The sequence below is a fragment of the Phytophthora infestans genome, genomic scaffold (assembly GCF_000142945.1).
Source record: "Phytophthora infestans T30-4 supercont1.186 genomic scaffold, whole genome shotgun sequence".
NCBI classification, from domain to species: Eukaryota; Oomycota; class Peronosporomycetes; order Peronosporales; family Peronosporaceae; genus Phytophthora; species Phytophthora infestans.
The window spans coordinates 108174-130112 of record NW_003303573.1 but is presented as its reverse complement, the minus strand read 5'-3'; the positions used below and the strand labels follow the sequence as shown (position 1 = coordinate 130112).

The window sequence follows — 21939 nt, the reverse complement described above, 5'->3', positions numbered from 1 at the left end:
AGACCTTGTTAACTCTCCAACTTATGTACTGAGAGTTTCGCTTATGTCTCTCCGGGTACTTCGTACCCCTGTGTGCTCCACACCATGTAACCCCGTTACACATAGTATATCCCATATCCACCTAAGTGAATCCAGGTAAGGGTGGATCCGAGATAAGTCTTGGTGGATCTTGCCTTCCCGTACATCGCTCATACCAGATCCATCGTCATTCCATACGGGGTGCCGCTCGTCATGGCTAATCCACCACAGGCAACTTGCACCCGTGCCAAACAATTGAAAATGTCACTGATTCGGGATAGTGACCCCGCGTCAGGCCCATTCTCTTATTTCTGAGAAAGCACTTCACCACAGTTCGGGCCCTTGAAAGCTCGTGCTTGAGATCAAGCAGGACTCCTCACACGTAAAACGTCACTCTTATGCATGTACACTCACTCCTTCCTCCTAATCCACCCTTCCCCTGTGGATTCGTCTTCTCTTTCTTTCCGAGGTGACCAACTCACATCAGCGATCCTCCTCCTCCTGGCCCACACCCTTCCTGTGGGTCCTTCTTCATCCTCCCATCGACAGGACCAACTCACATCCATGGGCCCCCTCCCTACTCTTCTTCATGAGACTGCATCACGCCGAATCTGTTACGATTCGTACGATCCCTCAAGAAATCATAGAGTAATGCTCCACAGTTCAGATCTGCCTCGTCTACCCAACTGGGTTCGTCATATCCACGCCAATACACCAGAAATTCACGGTAAATACGTCCGTATCTAGTTCGCTTCCCCGACCTCATATCGGTGATCTTCTCGACTTCGAACTCCATCGATCCGCGGATCTTGTTTCATTCAGCAGCGTCTTCGTCGAACCGACTTCCGACGACGCCTCTTCCCCTGGCTCAATCTTCACTTGAGCATCTTCTTGGGACTCACGGTGAAATCCCGAGTCACCAAAAGATCCGGGCACGCGCAACATTGTGGTGTAGCGGGATCAGCAAAATCTGCGAGATTGCCAGATCCAACTTACCAACTGCGCCCAGACACCGACTAACGGAGGGGGTCCCCCGATGATCCGTGTTCTGCTGAACTTTCCTCACCTTGTGTACCCGTCGGTAGGGCGGGATCTTGCTCTCTCGGTAACTTCCGAAGAGTTCAAGTGGTAAAGTTTGAGTGTCTTGGCGAGACGTGGGGATGGGGTGGAGCAGCAGTGGAAAATCTTCACTCTGCGTCCGTGGATTGTTCCGAATCCTAAGCGAATATTCGAGCTTATGGATCCGGGGCCTAGATCGTGGATCTGGCCGTAGGGTTGCCTTGCGGGTGTGTTCCCTTGCCTTTGTAGTTCCTTTGCGTCGTACTTGCCGCCTCCTGTGACGGGATCTTGAGAGTTGAGAGCCTCTAGGGTGTAACCGACCAAGTAGTAAATTCGGTTAACCTGTCGGATCTGCACAAGTAAAGGAAAAGCTCACTAGGTTGTAGGATCTGGCCAATGTATTATCCAGTTATCACTACTAACACTAGATTCGCAATTCCCAACCTTCTCCTAGCTCGTACGGCCAATGTAGTTCCGGTTCTTGAGGGCAGGAAGGCACTTGCGTGTTACTGTGCAAAGTGAGGTCTGTATTGATATTTAAGCCTATACCTGCCTGGATTTCTGCCTTCTATGTCTTTAATCTGCTAAATCCCTTACCAGGCTCGGCTGCATGTCCCTTCTTCCCTTGACCCATCATCCCAGCTGTGTTATCTTCAGATCCACCGGATCTATGACGTAATCCTCATGGTCACCCTATTATGGGTACACTCATCCGGATCCAGGTCGCTTGGATCCACCTCACTGTAAGTGTACACTCGTCGTGGATCTGAGCTCTCCGATCATCCAACATCATCTCGCAACCGTCTGTGATCTCCATTGTCCCACGAAAGCTCGAGATCCACTGCATCCATCATCCCTATACCCTGGATCCAGGTCCCTCAAGGCGAAATCCTCCCTCCATGGATCCGAACTCGGAAGTATGGGATCCGGGGTACCTCGCGGTGGATCTTGACTCCTCGTTAGCCGTGGCTACTAGATCCACCTTCGGATGACACCTACCACCATTCCTTCATAGGATCCACACTCGATCCACTGGTACAGAGTGTATCCCATATCCACCTAAGTGAATCCAGGTAAGGGTGGATCCGAGATAAGTCTTGGTGGATCTTGTCTTCCCGTACATCGCTCATACCAGATCCATCGTCATTCCATACGGGGTGCCGCTCGTCATGGCTAATCCACCACAGGCAACTTGCATCCGTGCCACCAACCCAAATCCTCTCTAATCACTTGAAATTGTCACTGATTCGGGATAGTGACCCCGCGTCAGGCCCATTCTCTTATTTCTGCGAAAGCACTTCACCACATGGGTCTTCAGAGCATCTCCTTCTCTTCCAGAGGCAACTTTCGCTTCGAGGAGCTCAATTAGAGACGTCTCACCCAGGTGGATTTGATGGATGTCTTCCGGTTCGCGAGGGAGATGGTCAAGCAAATATTCGCTTGGAGTAGATTGCATTATTGTGGCCACGGCAACTGTGTGAATAGGGCAAGATGCAAAGTTTGCACGGTCGTGAAAAAGTGAAGCACCTTGACAGCTAGCAGACTTCATTCGCTTAAAATTGATGTAGATACATCCTCCTGCCAAATAAAATAAAAATAGCAAAAATCAATGGTAAAAACAAATTATGAGGTAGCACCTACCAGGGTAAACTGCTATCTGACTTTTGAGTAAAGACATCGTATCTGAAGACCGGCCCAGGAGATACCAAAGTAAATTCATAAGTGCAGCGTCCTTGTAGTCGTCATCATGGGTAGCCTCACTCAGTATTGCAGTGGTCAAAAGACATAGGTCTTTCTTGGTGCACGGGGGCGCTTGGGGGGTAAATTCAGTACTCCTCTTCGAGCAGTACTTGTCCAGTACAGAAGCTATTTTCTGCAATCGACGACCTGCCACAGCCCCAACAGCTGGATAAAGCTCTATAAGATGGTTTTTTACGTTCCCAAAGTAGCTGGCCACGGAGTTTTTAGACAACAACGACCCCTTCGAGCTTTCTTTAAAAGCAAGAAAGACGCCAAACTTGTCCAACACAAGGTAGAGTACTTCTCCTGCAGAATCGTCACCAATCAGCTTGTACATAGTCTCCATGGTCATGTTCTCAGACGCCGCAAAGCGTTCAAACGCATTCAGCGCCGTCAAGCGGGCTCGCTGGGAGTTTCCAGGAATCAGAGCCTTCGTCGACATCGACGGGGTTTAAGTGGTTCACAGTGACTCCTCTGAGGACCCTGACATATATGATAATTGTCCGAGTATTTACGATATTTTAATGATATTCATTTGATTTGAAGTTACTATAAAATATTAAATATTCACAATATATTCGGACACAATATGTCCGTATTGTCCGAGTTTGAAACATTGATTTTTTATGGATTTGATTGGGTACAATCAAATTTTATTCATATCCCATTGGCTGACTACTAATACAATGTTTAAATGTCATAAAGCTGATGTCCGAATAGACACGATATTCTTCCCCACGCCGTCCGAGTAGAACGCACAATATTGCTGATCAATGATAAAATGGGTACCTTTTCCAACACGCAAATAGAACCATCGGCTCCCTCCAAGATTCTATCGTCTTGTGTGCTCTATTGGGTGGGATCTGCCGCACCTTCGCGCACAGACGCAGCTCAAAGCTCACGGTGAGACTGACCGGTGCTGCTGCCGTCGCTGACAAGCATCTCAACTTAAAGCATCGTGCGTTGCGGCAAGTTGTACAACACGCTCTTTCTCTGCTTGTGACTTCCAGGAGATTTGACAACCAGACGGAGCTGGTTTTATTCATTCGCGCTGGTGGTTCCCCATCCATTTGCTCTCATCCTCAGCGCGAGTATTTTGGACGGCGACGCGCAGAGCTGAATGGCAAATTTGGCTTCTGCGAGCGTCCCCGCTCCCCCGCCAGCGAGTCGGACCCATCTTTCCATCCAAAGGGTGTCGACAGCACTGGACAGTAGCGACGAGGCGCGCACCGACACGTCCACGTCGCCTTCCATGAACCCAGCGCGCTCACCCGGCACCGACGCTAAAGGCCGCGGCAAATGCACTGCAACAGCCACCCCAGCACCAGCAAGAACCCCCGCAGCTTCTTCTTCTAGTGGCAGACGTAGGAAGGCGGACACAGCGGTTCTAGGTGAGGACAAGCCAGTCCCTAAGCAACGCAAGTACGAGCGCAAGACCAAGCGCTTCATCTGGCCTGACGATCTCCATCGACTCTTTGTGGCTGCAATCTTCGACGGTGTGTCAATAATGCGAAGAATGCTATAGAGTTCGACACTAACAGGGGATGTCCATTTCAATATTACAGTTGGTCTCAAGAACGCATCCCCGAAGGCTCTGCTGGCTGTACGTTTGAGCTTCTTTCTTCTTGAGTGCAAGGGGGGGGATACAAGCTCACTAACTTTTGGTGCAATGATACAGCTCATGGAAGCCGCAGGACCGAACTCCGGCCTCACGACGGAGCATCTCAAGTCTCATCTGCAAAAGTATCGCCTCAACTACGAGCGCTCTAGGATGGAGTTTCTCGAGTATTACGACCGCAGCGCCAAGCGCAACCTCAAGCGTCGCCGCCGTCAGGCTCAACATCGAGCGAGTGGAACTGGGAGTGAGGCCAATACTATGTTTGTGTTCCCCATCAGCAACTCCAAGCGCCGAAAGAGTCGTGGAAGCGACAGTGACAGCGATGACAGCGACTCGGACACTGGCGATAGCAATACCAATGACAGCAGGATGGAGGTGGATACTAAAGGCCGGACAACTCCTCAGGGACGACACGAATCCCCCGCAGTCGCAGCTAACTCTCACGCGCGTAGTTTGAATTACTCTCAGCTCATGCAGAGTGCACAGCAACCGCCAATCCTTGACGGAAACAGCCATACTCGTCAGCATCCTCCGAGCACGAATGAGCGCATGATGCCCGTCATTCCAACGACAGTATCCACGGGAATGATCCCGATAGCACCTCAGCACTTGCCTCCAGCGTATGCAGCTCATCTCCAACGGAAACAAGTTTCCGACCACGGCCGTGAATTGGCTGCAGCTGCCGCCGCTGTGGCTGCATACCGTTACCCATTAGGACAACTACCTGTGGCTTCGGGAGTTGCTGTGATACCAGAGCTTACTGATCCGCAGTGGAGCATTTTGAACTCTCTGATGTCTCCTCAGCTGGCTGGTATGACTGGACCTGTAGGCGAAGGCGGACTTCTTTCACACGCAGGAGGTACAAGTGAGGCGATGGCTCGTGGCGGTAGTGGCGCGGATGGATTCATGCTCCAAGAGGAACCAAGTGATCTACAGATGCAGATGCACTTAGCCATGCAAGCTCAGATGAACCTTCATCGCCAGATGCTCACGCGCAAAGTGGAAGTGGCTCAACATCTCGCTCGCCACAGCAGTATGGGGAGTGTTGATACCAATGCTGTTCCGGGCAACAGAAACAGGGGATTTAACGAGCCGTGGTGCAGTCCGCAGCACCTTCAACAGTATCAGCATTCGAAACAGGAACACCCGCAGCAACAGCATTATCAGCAACAGATAAATCCTCAGTCTCGGCCGGTTATGTCTGCTTCAGCCTCAGCGAGCCCGGCACCAGTGCTTATAGAAGCAATCGCCCCAGGAACCAGCGAGGCGATAGTGGTCTCGACCTCTGAAGTAGTTGACAGTGGTGGACACATAGCTGCGGACAGCGCAACTGGAGCGACGACGGAGACGAAGACTGACGACGACGGAATGGATCTGTATCGCTGGGATCGCATTGATCTCAATGTGGAACTGGACGACGACGATCTCTTCGGCTTCCTCAAGTCGTAAGGAGCGTTGGAATTCTTCCTAACTTTTGGGCTGGACGTAGGTAGTAGTAATAGTGAATGCACATGTGGTTCTGTAACAATGGATAGGGTGTTGGTTGTCATATGCGCTTTTGAAGCGTTTTCCTCACTTAAGAGGGGGGGGGTGTTGAAGAGAGACGTGGGTCTGGAAGCTTCATGAGGTTGTGCATCGAGTGGGGTATACCGTATATACCGTATACAAACAAGGAAGCATAGGAGCATGCTGAGGACGCACTGACCACGAAACAATATGAGTTCTGCGAGCAACAGTCATTGTCAATGACTCATTGAGTAACGGGATACCGTAACTGAAATAAAGAAGTTGGTCTCCTCTATTATCTGCGTGGTGCTACAGCCATTTTATCTGCTGTTGGTCTGGCACCCTTCGATGGTGCCAGCCATTCCCTTGCCGTTAGAGAGGCACGTTGTCGCTGAGATCCCCAGTCCATAATATTACCTGTTTCCACTCTTTCTCTCTTTGTTTATATGAGCAGCTCTACAGGTCGTCCGTCATGGACTCCGCAGCATTCGTGAGTGCCTCGGCGGGCGGCTTCTCGTCATCCAGCAGTCCTCGAATAAAGAGAACATTGTTACAGCGCACGAGTGTCTCTCCCAGGTTGCCCGTGAGCTCTCCGTTGATATATTCCTCCGTGTTGGCCAGCTGCAAATTCATGTATGAGTCCACTGACAGCAGTACGCCCTTGTATTCCATCCCCCACTTGAGTCGAGCAACGACAGGCTTGCCCGTGAGGTTTGTCAGGAATGGCTTCGGGTTGAGGATCAGACCGGACTGTTTGGCAATACCCGAAACGTCAACACAGGGTTAGTGCAACATGTTCTACAAGATGATCGCCTCTAGTGAGGTCGAATCGGGCTCCATTCGCACCATTTTGCTCGGCGATGTCGTTTACTCTGATCGGATCCTTCAGCCAGTAAAAAACACGTATGAATTAAAACCAATCATTCGCTGCTGAGCAGATATTTAACCAATTAGCTTAGCAATAAACATGGCTACCGCTGTGCGTCAAGAGTGATAACCTTGCGCTCGATGCGTGTGAGGAAGTTGCCGAGCGCCTCTGAGCCACGTACAAAGATATTGAGCACGGGAACACCGGGAACTACATACTTCTCGTGTGTCAGTAGCTGCTGCAACGTGCAGAAGGGCGCCACTTCGATCCAGTACTGCGTCTTGGCCTCGTGCTTCTCTTCGAGTCGAATGCGACTGACCTCCTCGTCATCCTCCTCCTTCTCACCGCTGAGACCCACATGCCATTCCTTAGATGACGAGTACGGCACCACCATGTCTGCCGCCGCATAAACCACAAGTTTGGATGCCACGAACTCGTTGTTGGTGTCCCAATCGGCATACGGGCCATCCTCTGGGAACATATTGGCCAGGTGCTCAATTACCGTGTCCTGCTCACCGAAGAACTGCACAAAGTCCGATGTGCCGTGCTGGTCGTACAGGAAGAGCACAGGCCAGTACATGTTGCCACTCTGAGGGTCCAAGTCAGCCTTGCCTTCGTACTGGCGCACACGCTCGTCGTCCACCATAGCGCGACCCACACGGACTCCGCGAGAAGCGCAAAGTTTCCGGTACTTGTCCGTGGCGGCACGGCGTTTCATGCGTTCCCTCTCTCGCTTCAACTTCTCAACACGCAGCTCCTCCACAAGTCTGCGCCCTTCAACTTGAAGCTTCAGCAGCAAGTTATTCTTCGGGTCGCGCTTGAGGCCCTCCTCACAGTAACGCAAGGTGTCCACAGGCTTGCGCAGCATCCTAGAAGCCTTGGCACCGCGGTAGTAGGCCTTGACATTGCTGGGGTCGCGATTGATGGCCTTAGCGGCATCAGAGCGGCAGCTGGCGTAGTTTTTGAGCTCTAGTTGCACAGCCGCGCGGTTGCACAGGATCTGAGACGTGAGTTCCTTCATGTCGTAGGAAAGATCGCGCTCCTCATCGGGTAGCGCCAACGCCTTGTAGGCGTAGGCTAATGCGTCATTATAGTACTTCATAGCATTCTTAAAGTAGCCTCGATGAGCTTTCTTGGCGTCCGAGAACATGTCGTTGCCCTGGTTCTTCCAGTGGAGAGCCAAGCTCTCGGCCGTCTCGCCGTCCTCAATCAGAGCCTGGATGGCTTCCACCATCTCGTCGCCCTCCACCACGTGGTCCTCAAACAGCGTCATGTCTGGCAAAGCATCCATGTACGCCTGGCGCTCTGCCGGGTCCCACAACTTGCTCTCGTCGATCTCGAGGTCCACGCCCATATTTTCCATAGTTGCCCACGCCAATTATTGCACTCCGAGAACCTAAGTATTGAAAATTGATTGGCAACGTCGGCACCAGCTGGAACCAAATCTCGTTTAAGTGCGAATTTGCGCAGTGGACGTCAGTCTCAAATGGTGGACGCAGCGCTGGAGGATGCAGAAGCGGAGACGCAGTTGCCACTGACGGAGGACAAGGTGCCGGTGTGCTGTGACTGCGGCAAGGGCGACGTTAAGTACCGCTGCCCCCGTTGCGAGCGCATTACGTGCTCGCTGCAGTGCTGCGTGGCACACAAAAAGCAGGTGCGATGGTCTGGCGCTGCTACCAGTAATACTTTCATCGTGCTAACATTGTAACATTGCTGCGGCTGCCTTTGCACTGATGGTAGTTTGAGTGCAGCGGTAAACGTGACCGAACCAAGTACGTGGAGTTAAAAAAGTTCACGGACGCAGATCTGTCCAGCGGTAAGTGGCGACCCACTCGGTTACTGTTGATAGATTGTACTGACTTAGTTTGTGTATGTGCTTGCCGAATCTTCATTTGCAACAGATTTTTTCTTCTTGGAGGAGGTATACCGCTCTACTAATAGCGCAGCTCGGTCTCGGAACCAGTTGAATGTCAACGCGCGGCGCTATACGAGCAACAAGAAAAGAAAAGTGGCAACTGATGCTGGCAGTTCATCAGCTCCGATCAATCCTGACATTCCGGTGGACTGGTTAGCACGTTTCCCGATCGCCGTGCAGCTGTTTGCAGAGCACTCGGCTAAGCGAGGCGTGACATTAACGCTGCTCGCTCCCGGCATGAGCAAGCGTGCACGTAACTCATCTTATATGGATACGAAGAAGAACACAATGTACTGGCGTGTAGAGTGGACGTTTCCCAGCGCTGAAGTCCCAGTGAGTCATTTCGAGGAGCGAGCGAATGAAAAGGAGACCTTGTTCACGCTACTCGGCAAGTGTCTAACTCCCACCGAGGTAAGGCAATTACCGGAGCGCAAAATGATGCTACAAAGACGAGATTTTAACATTGAATTTTGTTGTAGGAAAACGTCGCTTTTCGCGGAAAGCTCAACAAATATGCCGTACCCGACTGGGAGAAGCACATGGTGCTCCTATTGCGAAAAGAGTTCACTCCAGCATCGCAGCCGCAGTACTACCGGCTGGACGGTAGTCAGAGTCTTGCAAGTAATTTGAAACGTAAGGCCATCGTGGAGTTTCCTGTGATCATTGTTGCACTGGCAGCTGACGCCGATCGATATCCCGTGGCACACGAAGTGATCGAGATGATGTTATCATCGGGGATGGATGCTATGGAGCAGGAGACTTCTACTGAAGAGCCTGAAGCGATGGAATTAGAGGAGGAGGGACCAAGCGACGCGACCTCGTCAAAGCTGCTTAGTGGCGAAGGCTCAAACACTACAGACAAACTCTTCTCCATTTCGGAAGAGGGAAATGAAGACGTCATGGCTCCTGCACAGGCGGAAAGTGTGCTGATCGAGGAGATCCAAGTCGCCGCTCACTAGAGATGACGCTACACCAAAATCCAATAAAAACTGCATGATAGGCCTCTAAGCTTGGCAATTCCGATTTTTCACGACTTTTCAATAGGCCGTTGAGCAGACACTTTAACGGACTTCAAGACTTGGACGAAGCTGGTGGAAGCATGGCAACTTCATGGTTCGTGGACCCGGACCTCAAGCCAACGACCTTCACAGCGTCTTACGTGTGCAACAACCTGTCCAAGCTTGGCGAGATGATGGTTCATCGGGTGCCTATCTAAATGATCCAAAGTGGTCAAGATCCTAACAGTTCTTGGATTTGTAGGTTTATGCGAGCGTAGACGACGTGGTGTACGTGGACACGACGCACACGCCATACAGGACCCACAAGCTGCCGTGTGCAGAGAAATCTGCGGTGCACCAAGTGCGCTTCTGTACGCTAAAAGACTTGGCTGTGATCGTCGTCGCCTCAGACAACGGAATTCAGGTATCGAACTCGTAATGAAGAGCACAGTTACGGAAGCCGAACGATTTTTCGTCTACTGTGTCTAAACAGATCTACGACTCTACGGGCGAGATAAGTCTTTCGGAGATTGCACTGAAGGATATCGTGGGTGGTGACGTTGGAGGTAACTACAATTTGACCCACACAAGCTGCTGCTGCGTCCAGAGATCTCACTAAAATGGACTGAAGCAGGGGATTATCTCTATTGCCAGGGCATTTGCTCCATCCCCATGAAGGAGCCACGTCTCGTCGTGGGTAAGCGGAGTCGAATTACTATTTATAAGAAAGTTCGAGTACATACAGCTGATCGACCACTCTCACGCATTTTTACAGGCACCTCGCTTGGGAAGCTGCTTGTAATCGGGAAAGAAGAAGAGGCCAAGTCTGGGGAAGGATCTAGCTTCGAGGTGAGTGAGACGCTTACCGAGCACGACGAGGCTATTTGCTGCGTGGAAAGTTCCCTCGACGGTACACTGCTTGCCAGCAGCGACATGAGTGGAGCTATCTTGCTTCGTAACCCTAAAGACGGCTTTGAAGTCACCCATCGGATCGTGAGCACCGCTTACCCTGCGACTTCCATGACCTTCATGGCAGAAAACTGGCTGGTGGCTGGATACCTGACAGGGTGTCTGCGGCTGTATAACCCTCAAGGTTTTGCCTTGCACGCCGAAGTGGCTGCTCATACACGAGCAATTACAGCGTTGGATGCACACAACGAGTTTGCGGTGTCCGTGAGCGAGGATACGTTTATGAATGTCTGGGAGATTTCATCAAGCAAGCCGGGAGCAACACCACGCGTAAAGCTTGTGAGCTCCCAACCAGTCCCCAATGATCTCCTAACGGGTGTGGCTTTCGTGTCGACAAACAGCCTCTTGACTGCTGCATACGACAGCGCGCACCTCAAGTTTTGGAGCTTAGAATAAGCAGCAGACCTTGAACAGAAGGGGCAAGTTGAGGTTTAAATCTCCTCTACAATATATCGAAATTAAGGTAGTACTGCAGCGTTTGATCTTAATCGTAAAAGGCGTCATCGTACTCGATGTGGTCCTCCATCTTCTTGGCAGCTTCGTTCAAGGATGTCCACGGCAGATCCTGTGCCTTCGTCAGTGTTATAGTAAGCGTATCCTTATTCGCCTTCCACGTCGCATCTCTGATCTCCTGGAACAAGGACGAGATCTTCAGGCTTTTAGCCAGGTCGCCGTCAGTCGCTTTTAGCAGATCCATCGACAGCGATGTGTTGGTCCATTTCTTATGTTAACCAGGTACACAATTAAGTAAGTTAGTACCGATACGTGCTGCCGTACAACATGTAACGAACGAGTCCAGCCTCACCAAAACCAGTTGATCTTCCTTCATGTCCTTGACGACGTTGTCCGCTAAGTAAATGCTGCAAGAACAAGGAAAACACAACGCCGCTTAGAGTTCGATTTCCTCACATGAGCTCGTCATTTTAGCTCCACCCACCTGACAGTCTTCTTGTGGTCGCTCCAGCCGTAGGACGACACCATGGTCTTCAGCCCGCTGCCATCATTGCCCTCACCGTGCTGATACGTGTAGTAGTAGCTGTGTTCTCCTTGCTTAATCTTGGTCTCATCCGGAGCATAATTCAACTCATCCACTTCTTCTTCGCCCTCAACGTCGTCTCGCTCACTATCACCTTCTCCTTCTACCGCGTCAGTCTTCTTGAGCGTCGCGTTGAGTCGTGCGGCACACCGCCAAAGCATCACCGTCAAAACGACCACCGCAATACTGACCCCTACCTGCTCCAAAAAGGCCTTGTTCATGTGGATATTCCCCCATGGCGTCACCAGCTTCATGTAGCTCGCCCCAGCGCTGGGCATGTACAGGTAGGGCACGAAGAATCCCTCGCCCATTGCGATCTGACGTGGCGACCATCGAAACGTCTGACCATTGGTCAAAATATTATCCCGTCAAATACGCTCGCAGGTACCTTTAAAACGTATTTTCCTTATTACAGTACATTGTAGCAAATTTCTAAGGTTTTACAGTAGGTCTCTCTGACCAGACAAAATATCGCTGCAGGAGTTCGAAGCTGTTACTACACGTCGTCGCCATGAAGCCGTTGTTCGGAAAGATTGTGTCCAACAAGATGCAGAAGTCGGTGCTGGTGGAGGTGGCCCGCATCGTGAAGGACCCCAAGTATGGAAAATACTACAAGAAGACCAAGAAGTTCATGGCCCACGACGAAGAGAACGCCTGCAACATCGGCGACTTTGTGCGTCTGTCGGGCACTCGCCCGCTGTCCAAGCGTAAGCGCTGGAATGTCGAGGAGATCACGCGCAAGGCCGAGGTGTAAGGAGGTTATCAGTTGACATGCTGTGTTGGCTAAAGAAATTTGTAGTCTGGCAGCATTGGCTGGATGGCGAGAGGCTCTGAAGGCGTGCTTAGCTGAGCTGGAAACACTGAGGAAAGTAATTTAGAGTTGGTTTTCCTGTCTGATGTTTGGAATCCGTTCTGTCATTTATACTGCAGAAAACGAATGCCAACGGGTGCACTTATCTAGTCCATTTTTGGTTAATCAATGAGTGCCGTAGCAGTGCTTTTACAGCTCTTCATACTGGGTGGCCTTCAAGCGCAGACTATAGTTCGTCGTCATCCGAGTCGGACATGTCTGCAAGTGGATCAAGTACCGGGAAATCGCCCACTGCAACGTTATAGGGGCGAACGAAGCCGCCATATTTCTGCTCGCACTTGAAGTAGATTTCGCCCTTGACAGAGCCATCACCTTTGCCCACAGGCTCGTCGAAATGCACTCCAACCCAGTAGCCCGGGGCGATCTCCGAGATCTCTCCCAGGTAGTGCACCTGTCCACGTCGACCACCAGGCTGCACTTCGCATCGGTCGCCTACCTTCATGTTTGCGATAGTATCCGGTCCTGGAAGCGTAGCAGGATCCACCGCCGGTTTAGTGACGTTCATCATGACCTTGGGTTTCCAATTTGGGTCCTTGGCTAGCTGCTCCTTCTTATACGCACGTACAGTCTTCTCCCCTGTTCCAGCAACAGAGCACTTTTAATCAGAATCATCTACCAGTCATGCCAAGCCATTGTCGGCTCTCGCTTACGTTTGTTGTAGTCCTCCTCGGAGATCTCGTACTTCTTAACGAGCGATACGTCCTCTAGACCTCCGCCTTTTGAAAGTGAAAATGGATCCTTGTCCACGACGTGCAACCGCATGCCGTTCTCCAAACTGTAGAAACCAAGCATCCTCGCGTCATCATCTAAGCGAGCGTATACCGAGCCGTCGCTGCGCATGACCAGTAGCTCCATAGCGTCCGGCTTCGTGCCTGTGTGTTGGTACAACTTGTGCCGAAGCTCGCCGATGGTGCCATGCAGGTCCACGCGAATATCAACCATCTGCAGCTTGAGGTTGTTATGCGTAATGAGCAGACACACGACACCTTCGGGCATATTTTCGTACTGATGGTCATCCATTGCCGTCACGTAGGATCGCAATGCTCGCATATCCTGCGCCATGGGTGTCCCGTCGCCTCTCTCTCTCACTCTCACTCGAGTGTCTGCTAACAAACGGCATTAATTTGGTTCAGTTGGACCCAAATATCAAAGAGCCCAAAAAATTTGTACCCAAGAGTAGAACCATGCGATCACCCAGATTGGCTTTCAGTGAGCGACGATGGAGTTGGCGACGATCACAGCGCTGAAGGTGTACGACGTGCTGCTGATTGGCATCGTCATGTTCGCCATGGATCTGGCTATGAAGTTCTGGAGCGGACGCGGCGCGCAGCTGTCACCGGCCGAGCAGAAGCTGCTGGGTGAGTACAATGCGCAGGTGCGACTTGTGAACCGCCTCAACTCGGTCGAGACGTTCGTGGAACAAGCCAAGGCCACGCGAAAGATGAACGCGCTTAAAAAGGAGTTGCAGGGGCTTGCAGGTGGGTGGAAAAGATTGTTATTAAGCATTTGATAAATTATCCGAATTATCTAATATGCATTGTGCGTATCGTTGTGTCACTTGGGCAGTGGAGCGCCTTGCCGCAAGCGCACCGTCAGAGGTCCAGAGGCAGTTCGACCGAGTTAGAACGGTGCGTCTGCAGTACTGAAACAAATGTGTAGTCATACGTTGAAAGCTCATTGATACCGGTATGTCGGCTTTGTTGTGCTGTGAATTGCTGTTACGTCAGCCGGCTCTCATGGGACTGTTGATGCTCTACTACTGGAAGGAGCCTCTCGTGGTGCTACCGCAAGGCTTCATGCTGCCGGTGGAGCGACTCATGTCGTTCCCAGGCTTCCCGCTCGGTGCGATATCCGCAATGGGCTGGGCCGGAATCTGCCGTCGTGTGAGCGCCAAAATCCTGAGCTAGATATGCCTAATCCGGAACACCTACATTGACCTATCCATCTGCAACACAAGACTTAGCACCATAGACAGCCGACAATAGCTAGCACATTAAGTCCATGGTAACCTGTTCCTACCAATTACTGTAAACGGACCCCCAGCGGTCATTTTGCCTGACGTAGACAGAAGACCCATTGTGTTGTGTGCGAATGGTGACACATGCATGGCTGTCATGCGTTCGATTAAACTGAAGTTACTACCCGACCCGAGGTAGGTCACGTGACAGTTTCCCGTAAACGACGCCTAGTAGTCCTCGTCTCCGCCGAACATGTCCATGCCGCCGCCCATGTCGACCTCTTCCTCCTCCTCCACGGCCTTCGCCTCCTCCTTGGCCGGAGCAGCACCACCAGCAGCAGCGCCAGCGGCAGGGGCAGCGCCCACCGACACGGTGGCAAGCTTGGCCTTGCCAGCCTCGATCACCTCCTCGATGTTCTTGCCCTCAAGCTCCTTCACGAGCTTCTCGGCCTGCTCCTGGTCGAACTCGCCGCCGAAAGCCTTCACGACCTTCTCAAGGTCAGCCACGGCGGGGGTGGCATTTCCGCCGAGCACACACAACAGCAAAGCAGCAACGTGACGCATCTAGAACAGAAGCAACAGAGACAAACAGGTTGTTAAGCTTTATGCTGGACTGAAAGGTGTCGCTATTGCTTTTGCTCTAGCGCCGTTGAATTCGAACGCATAACTATTGACGCACCTTGTTTAAGGTGAAAAGAGGTTCTGCCCGACGACGGCTCCTGTTACTATGCTTTGCGTCGTAGCCGAGACTTGTGCTTGGAAGGCCAGCGATAACCAATCACTCCCCAAACCTTACAAAAGCCAAGTTATTTGTCCCCTGCCAATCATAGCGCATATCCTCTATGTTTAAATATCATATTTGAAAGGGTATCACACGTTGTAGGAACTTCAGGTGCGGAACCTGTTTGCTACGACGTGGTTGTCGGGGCTGCTGGGGCTACCACCGCCCCAGACATCATCTTTTTCGGCTTCAGTGGACTACTTAAATCAAAGTTCTCGAAGATTCCTTCGCTCACGTTGACGCGCGCGCTGAGTATCATGTCTGGCTGCATTGCTGCCGCTGCAATTTCAGTTGAGTTGGGGCTCGAACGCTCGGAGCGGCTGATGTCGCTACATTTACTCAGCTCGAGAGCTGCTGCCGCCGCTGCGCGATCGAGTGAAGTCTGTGAGGTTATTGACGACAGCGCTGACAAATTCGCGGGCATGATTGAAGCTGGAGGGGAACCTCTTCTTGTCCGCGTTCCAACTCCCTTCGCCCCCGGGTCGTTAACGTCGCCGTGTTGCACGTGACTGCGCTTTCCGTTCCATGTCTTCTTACGTCGAAGGCAATTGCATTTTAACATGCGGGTACACAAACCATCGGAGCCATTTTCTAAGATGAAGTCGTACGTACCCATTCCAATGCACAACAGATACGTGTGGAAACCAGCGAGAAGAAGAAACGAACTCGTCAGCGACATACAAGCTGCGTTATGAATCCAAATCAGCGTAATCAATGCTTTGTCCCAGCCTTCAGCAGCGTTGGTCTTCACTTCCGACTGCCATAACGTGCACATGAGAATACCTATGACGGTCTGCAGCAAAGTCTGGCATGTTGCTGAAACCACAAGACAGTAAAATGACTCGTAGTTACTTTCAGCAATGCAGGTATTCAACCACGTGCAATGATGATCGAGTCCAGGGCTGTTCTTGAAGCACAATCCACAATACCGTGACTCCTTTGGAGGAACTTGCAGGATGGAGGGAAAAAAGCTTGAAGGTTTCTGCATTGCACCGTTGGTAGTTCACGAACCACGTCCACAACCAGAATGGAATGGGTAGAACAAACACTCACAGGCTTCGATGGGTCCCGCAACTCGCAAATGCCCCACGATGTTATGACGAAGATGACCAAAACAACATTTGGGACGAGAATTGCAAGGCACTACAGACGACAGATAAAAGTTAGACGGTGTGCAATTAATGATACTCAGCCTAGGCACACCTTGTCCCAGCGAAGGAGTGTAGACACGAAGGTAATGAAGCTCTGCACAGTCGTAGCGGCAAGGTCACACAATGTGGAACCGACAAATGACGGCAGATTATTAAGCGTACTCCGATCAGGACTAGCTGAATGATCCAGCTTGTCACTTGGTCACTAGAGAAAGGCTTTTCAAATCCCTTGGTACGCATGGTGTTTTGCAAGGGGCTGCGCTCTTTAGCACCACCTCGCAAATGACAAAGGTAAAAAAAAGTAAAGAGGAGACCGAGTCACAGATGAATCTCTCCACGCTGCTCCGAAATCTCCAACCACACCAGCACTCTCGGCTATTTCTGGTCCACCACCTGTAAGTTACTAGCAACAAATACAACTCCAATCTGGACTCCACCATCCTATAAATACTCAAACTAATGTCTATTGTGCGGCAACAAATACATGTAGTCAACTCGGTAGCTAAATTGAAGTCCGGACAAGCTCCTTCTCTGCCTGCGTTTTTCCTGCTGCTGCGGCGGCCGTCGACGCCGAGCTGACTTTGGAGATGGCGATGACGCTGGACCAGTTCTCCAGCACACGCAGCGACGCTTCAGATATCCCGACATAAATATGTTAGTTTATCGTTCCACAACTCCCATCCCTTCTGCGCACTCTACGCACTCTCATTCTGCTCATTCATCAGCAAAAGTTTCTCGTTGATATTATCCAAGAAACGCACCAGCTCTGCCGACTTGTCCCTCAGCGCCTCGAGCGCCTCCACTTCCTCGTCCTTGTTGCCTGCCATCGTCTCCGAGCAATGAGGCGTATTTAGTCGGGTGCTTGCATCACGTCACAGAACCAGGCGGAAAGTTATGATTGGTTAACTTAAGCGCAATGACCATCATCCATTGGCCAATATTCGCTCCTATCCTGCCATAGTCAGTTTGCCGACAGTGCTGTATTGCTCCGTAACGGACGTGGTCGCCCCGTGCATGCTCTTGTCGTGCGTGGACACTAAGAAGAAGAAGCGGAAGCTCAGTACTCTGGAGGAAGGAAGCAGTAGTATGTGGTCGGATTCGCGTGGAACTCCCTTGCCCAGCGGTGGCATGTCTGGATCGTCATCACGTTCGCAACCCCCACAGGCCGCAGCGCTAGCAACCATGCGTCGCCACGGACGCACGCTACTGCTTCTCGTCGCACTTGGTGTATTAGCGTACGTATCGCTGTCCAGATCGACGATGAGTGGCAGCACGGCCACTGGCATCAACCACGGCGCCGAACTGCGAACACCTCAGAATTGGGGCAACGATCAACCGATGCTGTTGCCTTCGGTGACAGCTAGGCACAACATTCGACAGCAGCCTACACTGGCACCTCCACCTAAGCCTGACTCCTTCGGTATCGTCATTGTGGCCGATCTGGACAAGAAATCCAAGGACGATAACAGCAAGAAGCCGCAGTTCCTGTCCTACATCATGCACGCCACACTCAAAGTCACGCCAGGCAGCTCCAGTGCTACCCATAAACGCGACGCGTACTCAGTGACCTTTGGAGAAGAAACCAAGTTTTCAACTCACATGAATGAGGCCGGACGCGGCTTCGAACTCAGTGAACTAGCCTGGTTCGACGGCAAGCTACTGGCGTTTGATGACCGTACGGGTATCGTGTTCCGACTCAAGCATTTTGAGGGTATAAGCAGGACCAAACCTCTGCAGGCCATCCCAGAGCACATCATCATGGAGGGAGATGGTTTCAACGGCAAGGGCCAGAAGCACGAGTGGGCTACTGTGAAGGACGGAGAGCTGTATATGGGGAGTGTGGGCAAGGAGTTCACGGACAATGACGGCAATGTCATCGGGGATGGCAATTTGTGGGTCGCTGTGATGAACCGTGCGGGTGAAGTGCGACACGAAGACTGGACAGCGAACTTTGCAGCGGTACGGAAGGCTCTGGGCTGTGAATGGCCAGGCTACGTGGTGCACGAGGCCATCGAGTGGAGTCCTGTGCGTCGTCAGTGGTTTATCCTGCCACGACGTGTCAGTACTGAGCCGTACAATGACATGGAAGACGAGAGACGTGGCTCGAACAAGATTATCATTGCTAGCGAGGATTTTAGTAGCATCCAAGTGCGGGAGGTAGGGAAGGTCACACCGCTACGCGGTTTCTCGTCCTTTAAGTTCGTTCCACGGTCCGACGACTCGGTCATTGTTGCTATCAAGAGTGTGGAGGTGGAGGATGAAGAGAGACAGACGTCGTATATTACAGTGTTCAGCGTGGATGGGAATGTGCTTATGGAAGAGACCGAGATCCCTGGAGCCAAGAAGTACGAGGGCGTTGCATTCGCTCACGACTGGTCCTAGACAAAAGTCGATGGATTCGGTCCCAATTTCTGGGACCTCGGCACATCTTCCTCCACGATAGAACAGCGATTTAGTGCCAAGCTAGCTGTAGATTACAGATCGAGCTTCCCCGAGTAGTGTCTGCTCCGAGCAAAAGTCTTCTGCCATTGAAGTCCCGAGCTTGAGGCTGCTTAACTTCACAGAGCAGACGGGAAGTGGGCCAGTGAAGTGGGCCATACGCGTTCCCACTTGACTTTTAATCATGACGGATCAAGAAATGGAAAGATTGCATTCCTTCTTTTCGCATATTAAAGGTGTCTATTTGTTCTGTGGCCACTCAAAGTGCACTCATGTTCTCGCAAAGCCACGAAATGCCATCGTTTAGTCCTTCACCTGTAGTCGCCACTGTTGGCTGCACCTTGACACGACGATTGAGTTTTTCGCAGTTTTCTTGGAATTCCATCGCTTCAGTTAGCTCTTTAACATCTTTTGCGTGTGGCAGATCCCGTTTGTTTAGGATAACAAGCAGACAGGCATCTTGGAGTTGAGTGTCAACGAGCATGCCGTTAAGTTCTGCCTTCGCAAGCTCTAAGCGCTGATCATCCGCACTATCAAGAACAAAGATGATTCCCTGGTAGTAGAGTTTGGTTTAGCCACCCGACAAGTACCGAAGTCGCCCGCTTGACTCGTTTCACCGTACCTGCGTCCCAGTGAAGTGATGCCTCCAATATGGCCGCAACGTGTCCTGTCCTCCGACATCCTGGCGTTTTGTACGCTAAGTTAGCAGCACAATCAAAAAGTCTTCGATCAAGCGTCGACCCAACTTACCCAAATGTTGAGCTTATAGCCCTCATACTTGATGGTCTCCACGTTGAAGCCTACAGTCGGAATGCTAGCGATAGCCTTCCCTAGACGCAAGTGATACAAGATCGTTGTCTTGCCAGCGCCATCAAGCCCCACAAGAAGCAGTCGACGTTCATTGCGGTTCCAGAAACGCGAGAAGCTTCTTGACAGCGAGGAGCCCATGGCGTGAGCCGCGTAGATGCAGACGTGCTCGACGTAGTGACCAGGACACGCTCTTTCACTCTTCGCAATATTTAGCACGATATTTTTACTTCCCAGCCATGCGTGTCGTCTGTCTGTATTCCACCGTAACGACTCAAACAGTTCGAGTTATTTTCACGAAAACTTTAACTCCTTTGAAGTAGTAAAATTGTGGTATGAGTGTTTTTTTCTTCCTGTTAACCAAAGTGAGTCTCCTCCGTATCCTTCGCTCTTCCCAGCAAGAAAGTCGCGTTTACCAGCTCCAATCTTCCGCACCTGAGAGTCCACCTTGGGACAATCTGTGATACGGTGCCCCAGACCACCACAGAATGCACAGCCCTTCGTTCCTGTGGCATTCGAAAGCGCACTGCCGCTGCGCTCCAGCTCTTCGTAAGGATCTTCCAAAGCCTTGAGAACTGGCGGCACTGTCTGTTTGGCTTCGACGAGCAAATGCTTTAGGTCCAGCAATGCACTCTCAGGAACGCTCTTGTTGATGAACGTGGTAGCAACTCCAGTTTTGCCACAGCGACCTGTACGACCAATGCGATGCACGTAATTCTCGATCTCTGCAGGCATGTCGAAGTTGATAACATGCTTAATATCTGGGAAGTCGAGACCTTTTGCAGCCACATCCGTTGCCACTAGCACGTCTTTTTGTCCACTTTTGAACAGATCAATGGCCTCATTACGCTCCTCCTGATCTTTCCCACCATGGATTGAAGCCGCCTCAACACCTTTCAGAATCAGATACTCGTAAATATCATCAACGTCCCCCTTACGCTCACAGAAAATGACAACAGGCGGACTTGTCTTCTGTAAACACTCTAGCAGATAAACAATCTTGGCGTCCTGCTTGACATATTCAACTTCCTGGATCACATCCAGGTTGGCAGCACCAGCACGACCAACGTTCACTAGAACAGGCTTCACTAGCACGTCCTTGGCGAAATCCTGGAACTTCTGAGGCATCGTCGCTGAGAACAACAGCGTTTGTCTCTGACTTGTGAAGTGGTTAAAAGTCGCAGCAACTTCCTCATCGAATCCCAAGTCCAGCATGCGATCCCCCTCGTCCAGGCAAATATATTTGCACAGTCGCAGATTCATCTCCCGTAGCTTCAGGAAATGATTCAGTCGACCAGGAGTAGCCACCACAATATGGACACCACGACTGGCGATCAAGTCTGACTGCTGGCGTTTGTCTTCTCCACCGATACAGAGAAGACCACGGAGCTCTGGGTACCCCGCCTTGAACAGGTGCGACGTAAAGTGCGTTACTACGTCGAAAGTCTGTCGCATGAGCTCGCGTGAGGGCCCCACAATGAGCCCAAAAGGTCCTTCGTGGCCAATAATCGGCATCTTTTTCTCCTCCTCAAGCGCCAACATGACGAGCGGCAAAGTAAATGTCACTGTCTTACCCGAACCTGTGAATGCGATGCCGATCATGTCTCGCCCTGCTAGAATACACGGGATCGCCTGCACTTGAATAGGCGTGGGTCGCAGGATGTTCTTTGCCTTTAGAGCGTCTAGAATGGCTGGCGGGAAGCGCATGTACTCGAAAGACTTGATGGGCGGCGGCACGTCTTCTCCTTCTACTAGGATGTGCCACTTTTTGCGGACTGCGTCACATTCTTCCTGGGTCATGTCTGCGATGCTACGCGGGGGTCTCCACGTGGTTTTCATTGATTCTTTGTAGTGGATTCCCTCGGCACGCTCATGAGCCGAGACCAGCGCCACCTTCTGCACGTAGCTGGCCTCTTTGAGCATGTTAACTTCCTGGGCGTCCTGTTGAGCCTTCTGCTGGTTCACACCCTGCTCCTCCATCTTCTTGCGCATCTCGTAGGCCTGGTCCAGGAGACTCACCGTTGATCGTTCTTGCGGAGGCGAAGGCTCACCCAGTTCAGCAGACGACGGCGACGCATCGGGGTTTGGGTCGTTGGTCTTCTGTCGCTTGCGCTTCTGTTCGTCCTCATCGCTCCCGCCGTCATCGTCGCTGTGCTCGTGTTGGATGCGCTCCTGCAGCGCCTTGCGTCTATGCTGCAGACGCTCC

The 21939-nt window shown here is 51.5% G+C and overlaps 15 protein-coding genes and 1 non-coding gene across 16 annotated transcripts; 6 read left to right on the top strand and 10 right to left on the bottom strand.

The window, feature by feature from the left end:
- Window positions 1–3937: 3937 nt before the first annotated feature.
- PITG_20803 (uncharacterized protein) lies at window positions 3938–5884 on the top strand (the record flags this gene model as incomplete). The annotated part of the gene is made up of 4 exons (XM_002895378.1): window positions 3938–4313; window positions 4383–4420; window positions 4496–5537; window positions 5679–5884. 4 exons carry the CDS (start codon window positions 3938–3940, stop codon window positions 5882–5884), a joined length of 1662 nt encoding a protein of 553 aa, XP_002895424.1.
- A 355-nt stretch (window positions 5885–6239) lies between these two features.
- On the bottom strand, window positions 6240–6819 carry PITG_23192 (small nuclear ribonucleoprotein F, putative; the record flags this gene model as incomplete). The annotated part of the gene is made up of 2 exons (XM_002895377.1): window positions 6240–6691; window positions 6788–6819. The coding sequence occupies 2 exons, from the start codon at window positions 6788–6790 to the stop codon at window positions 6398–6400; spliced, it is 297 nt and encodes a 98-aa protein (XP_002895423.1).
- Window positions 6820–6867: 48 nt separating this feature from the next.
- Window positions 6868–8200, bottom strand: PITG_23191 (uncharacterized protein; the record flags this gene model as incomplete). Its single annotated transcript, XM_002895376.1, has 1 exon — window positions 6868–8200. The coding sequence occupies one exon, from the start codon at window positions 8170–8172 to the stop codon at window positions 6913–6915; it is 1260 nt and encodes a 419-aa protein (XP_002895422.1).
- A 95-nt stretch (window positions 8201–8295) lies between these two features.
- PITG_20801 (uncharacterized protein) lies at window positions 8296–9354 on the top strand (the record flags this gene model as incomplete). The annotated part of the gene is made up of 4 exons (XM_002895375.1): window positions 8296–8463; window positions 8550–8672; window positions 8728–9116; window positions 9228–9354. 4 exons carry the CDS (start codon window positions 8296–8298, stop codon window positions 9352–9354), a joined length of 807 nt encoding a protein of 268 aa, XP_002895421.1.
- Window positions 9355–9823: 469 nt separating this feature from the next.
- On the top strand, window positions 9824–11087 carry PITG_20800 (uncharacterized protein; the record flags this gene model as incomplete). Its single annotated transcript, XM_002895374.1, has 5 exons — window positions 9824–9919; window positions 9985–10122; window positions 10216–10288; window positions 10357–10419; window positions 10498–11087. 5 exons carry the CDS (start codon window positions 9824–9826, stop codon window positions 11085–11087), a joined length of 960 nt encoding a protein of 319 aa, XP_002895420.1.
- Window positions 11088–11175: 88 nt separating this feature from the next.
- On the bottom strand, window positions 11176–12038 carry PITG_20799 (uncharacterized protein; the record flags this gene model as incomplete). The annotated part of the gene is made up of 4 exons (XM_002895373.1): window positions 11176–11412; window positions 11497–11551; window positions 11629–11747; window positions 11835–12038. The coding sequence occupies 4 exons, from the start codon at window positions 12036–12038 to the stop codon at window positions 11176–11178; spliced, it is 615 nt and encodes a 204-aa protein (XP_002895419.1).
- A 162-nt stretch (window positions 12039–12200) lies between these two features.
- On the top strand, window positions 12201–12623 carry PITG_20798 (ribosomal protein S17, putative; the record flags this gene model as incomplete). The annotated part of the gene is made up of 1 exon (XM_002895372.1): window positions 12201–12623. The coding sequence occupies one exon, from the start codon at window positions 12239–12241 to the stop codon at window positions 12479–12481; it is 243 nt and encodes an 80-aa protein (XP_002895418.1).
- A 141-nt stretch (window positions 12624–12764) lies between these two features.
- Window positions 12765–13692, bottom strand: PITG_20797 (tubulin-specific chaperone B, putative; the record flags this gene model as incomplete). Its single annotated transcript, XM_002895371.1, has 2 exons — window positions 12765–13174; window positions 13249–13692. The coding sequence occupies 2 exons, from the start codon at window positions 13658–13660 to the stop codon at window positions 12765–12767; spliced, it is 822 nt and encodes a 273-aa protein (XP_002895417.1).
- Window positions 13693–13817: 125 nt separating this feature from the next.
- PITG_20796 (uncharacterized protein) lies at window positions 13818–14505 on the top strand (the record flags this gene model as incomplete). The annotated part of the gene is made up of 3 exons (XM_002895370.1): window positions 13818–14076; window positions 14165–14226; window positions 14326–14505. 3 exons carry the CDS (start codon window positions 13818–13820, stop codon window positions 14503–14505), a joined length of 501 nt encoding a protein of 166 aa, XP_002895416.1.
- Window positions 14506–14633: 128 nt separating this feature from the next.
- PITG_20795 (ribosomal protein) lies at window positions 14634–15292 on the bottom strand (the record flags this gene model as incomplete). Its single annotated transcript, XM_002895369.1, has 2 exons — window positions 14634–15119; window positions 15235–15292. The coding sequence occupies one exon, from the start codon at window positions 15117–15119 to the stop codon at window positions 14784–14786; it is 336 nt and encodes a 111-aa protein (XP_002895415.1).
- Window positions 15293–15463: 171 nt separating this feature from the next.
- Window positions 15464–16727, bottom strand: PITG_20794 (uncharacterized protein; the record flags this gene model as incomplete). Its single annotated transcript, XM_002895368.1, has 5 exons — window positions 15464–15615; window positions 15676–16270; window positions 16390–16479; window positions 16540–16581; window positions 16650–16727. 5 exons carry the CDS (start codon window positions 16725–16727, stop codon window positions 15464–15466), a joined length of 957 nt encoding a protein of 318 aa, XP_002895414.1.
- A 226-nt stretch (window positions 16728–16953) lies between these two features.
- Window positions 16954–17314, bottom strand: PITG_20793 (uncharacterized protein; the record flags this gene model as incomplete). The annotated part of the gene is made up of 2 exons (XM_002895367.1): window positions 16954–17117; window positions 17191–17314. 2 exons carry the CDS (start codon window positions 17312–17314, stop codon window positions 16990–16992), a joined length of 252 nt encoding a protein of 83 aa, XP_002895413.1.
- A 187-nt stretch (window positions 17315–17501) lies between these two features.
- PITG_20792 (soluble calcium-activated nucleotidase, putative) lies at window positions 17502–18869 on the top strand (the record flags this gene model as incomplete). The annotated part of the gene is made up of 1 exon (XM_002895366.1): window positions 17502–18869. One exon carries the CDS (start codon window positions 17502–17504, stop codon window positions 18867–18869), a length of 1368 nt encoding a protein of 455 aa, XP_002895412.1.
- Window positions 18870–19022: 153 nt separating this feature from the next.
- PITG_33472 lies at window positions 19023–19062 on the bottom strand. The gene has a single exon (XR_009934866.1). It is a non-coding gene; the product is annotated as an 8S ribosomal RNA (ribosomal RNA).
- A 123-nt stretch (window positions 19063–19185) lies between these two features.
- On the bottom strand, window positions 19186–19874 carry PITG_20791 (ADP-ribosylation factor family; the record flags this gene model as incomplete). The annotated part of the gene is made up of 3 exons (XM_002895365.1): window positions 19186–19479; window positions 19549–19608; window positions 19677–19874. The coding sequence occupies 3 exons, from the start codon at window positions 19872–19874 to the stop codon at window positions 19186–19188; spliced, it is 552 nt and encodes a 183-aa protein (XP_002895411.1).
- Window positions 19875–20027: 153 nt separating this feature from the next.
- Window positions 20028–21725, bottom strand: PITG_20790 (DEAD/DEAH box RNA helicase, putative; the record flags this gene model as incomplete). The annotated part of the gene is made up of 1 exon (XM_002895364.1): window positions 20028–21725. One exon carries the CDS (start codon window positions 21723–21725, stop codon window positions 20028–20030), a length of 1698 nt encoding a protein of 565 aa, XP_002895410.1.
- Window positions 21726–21939: the final 214 nt, after the last annotated feature.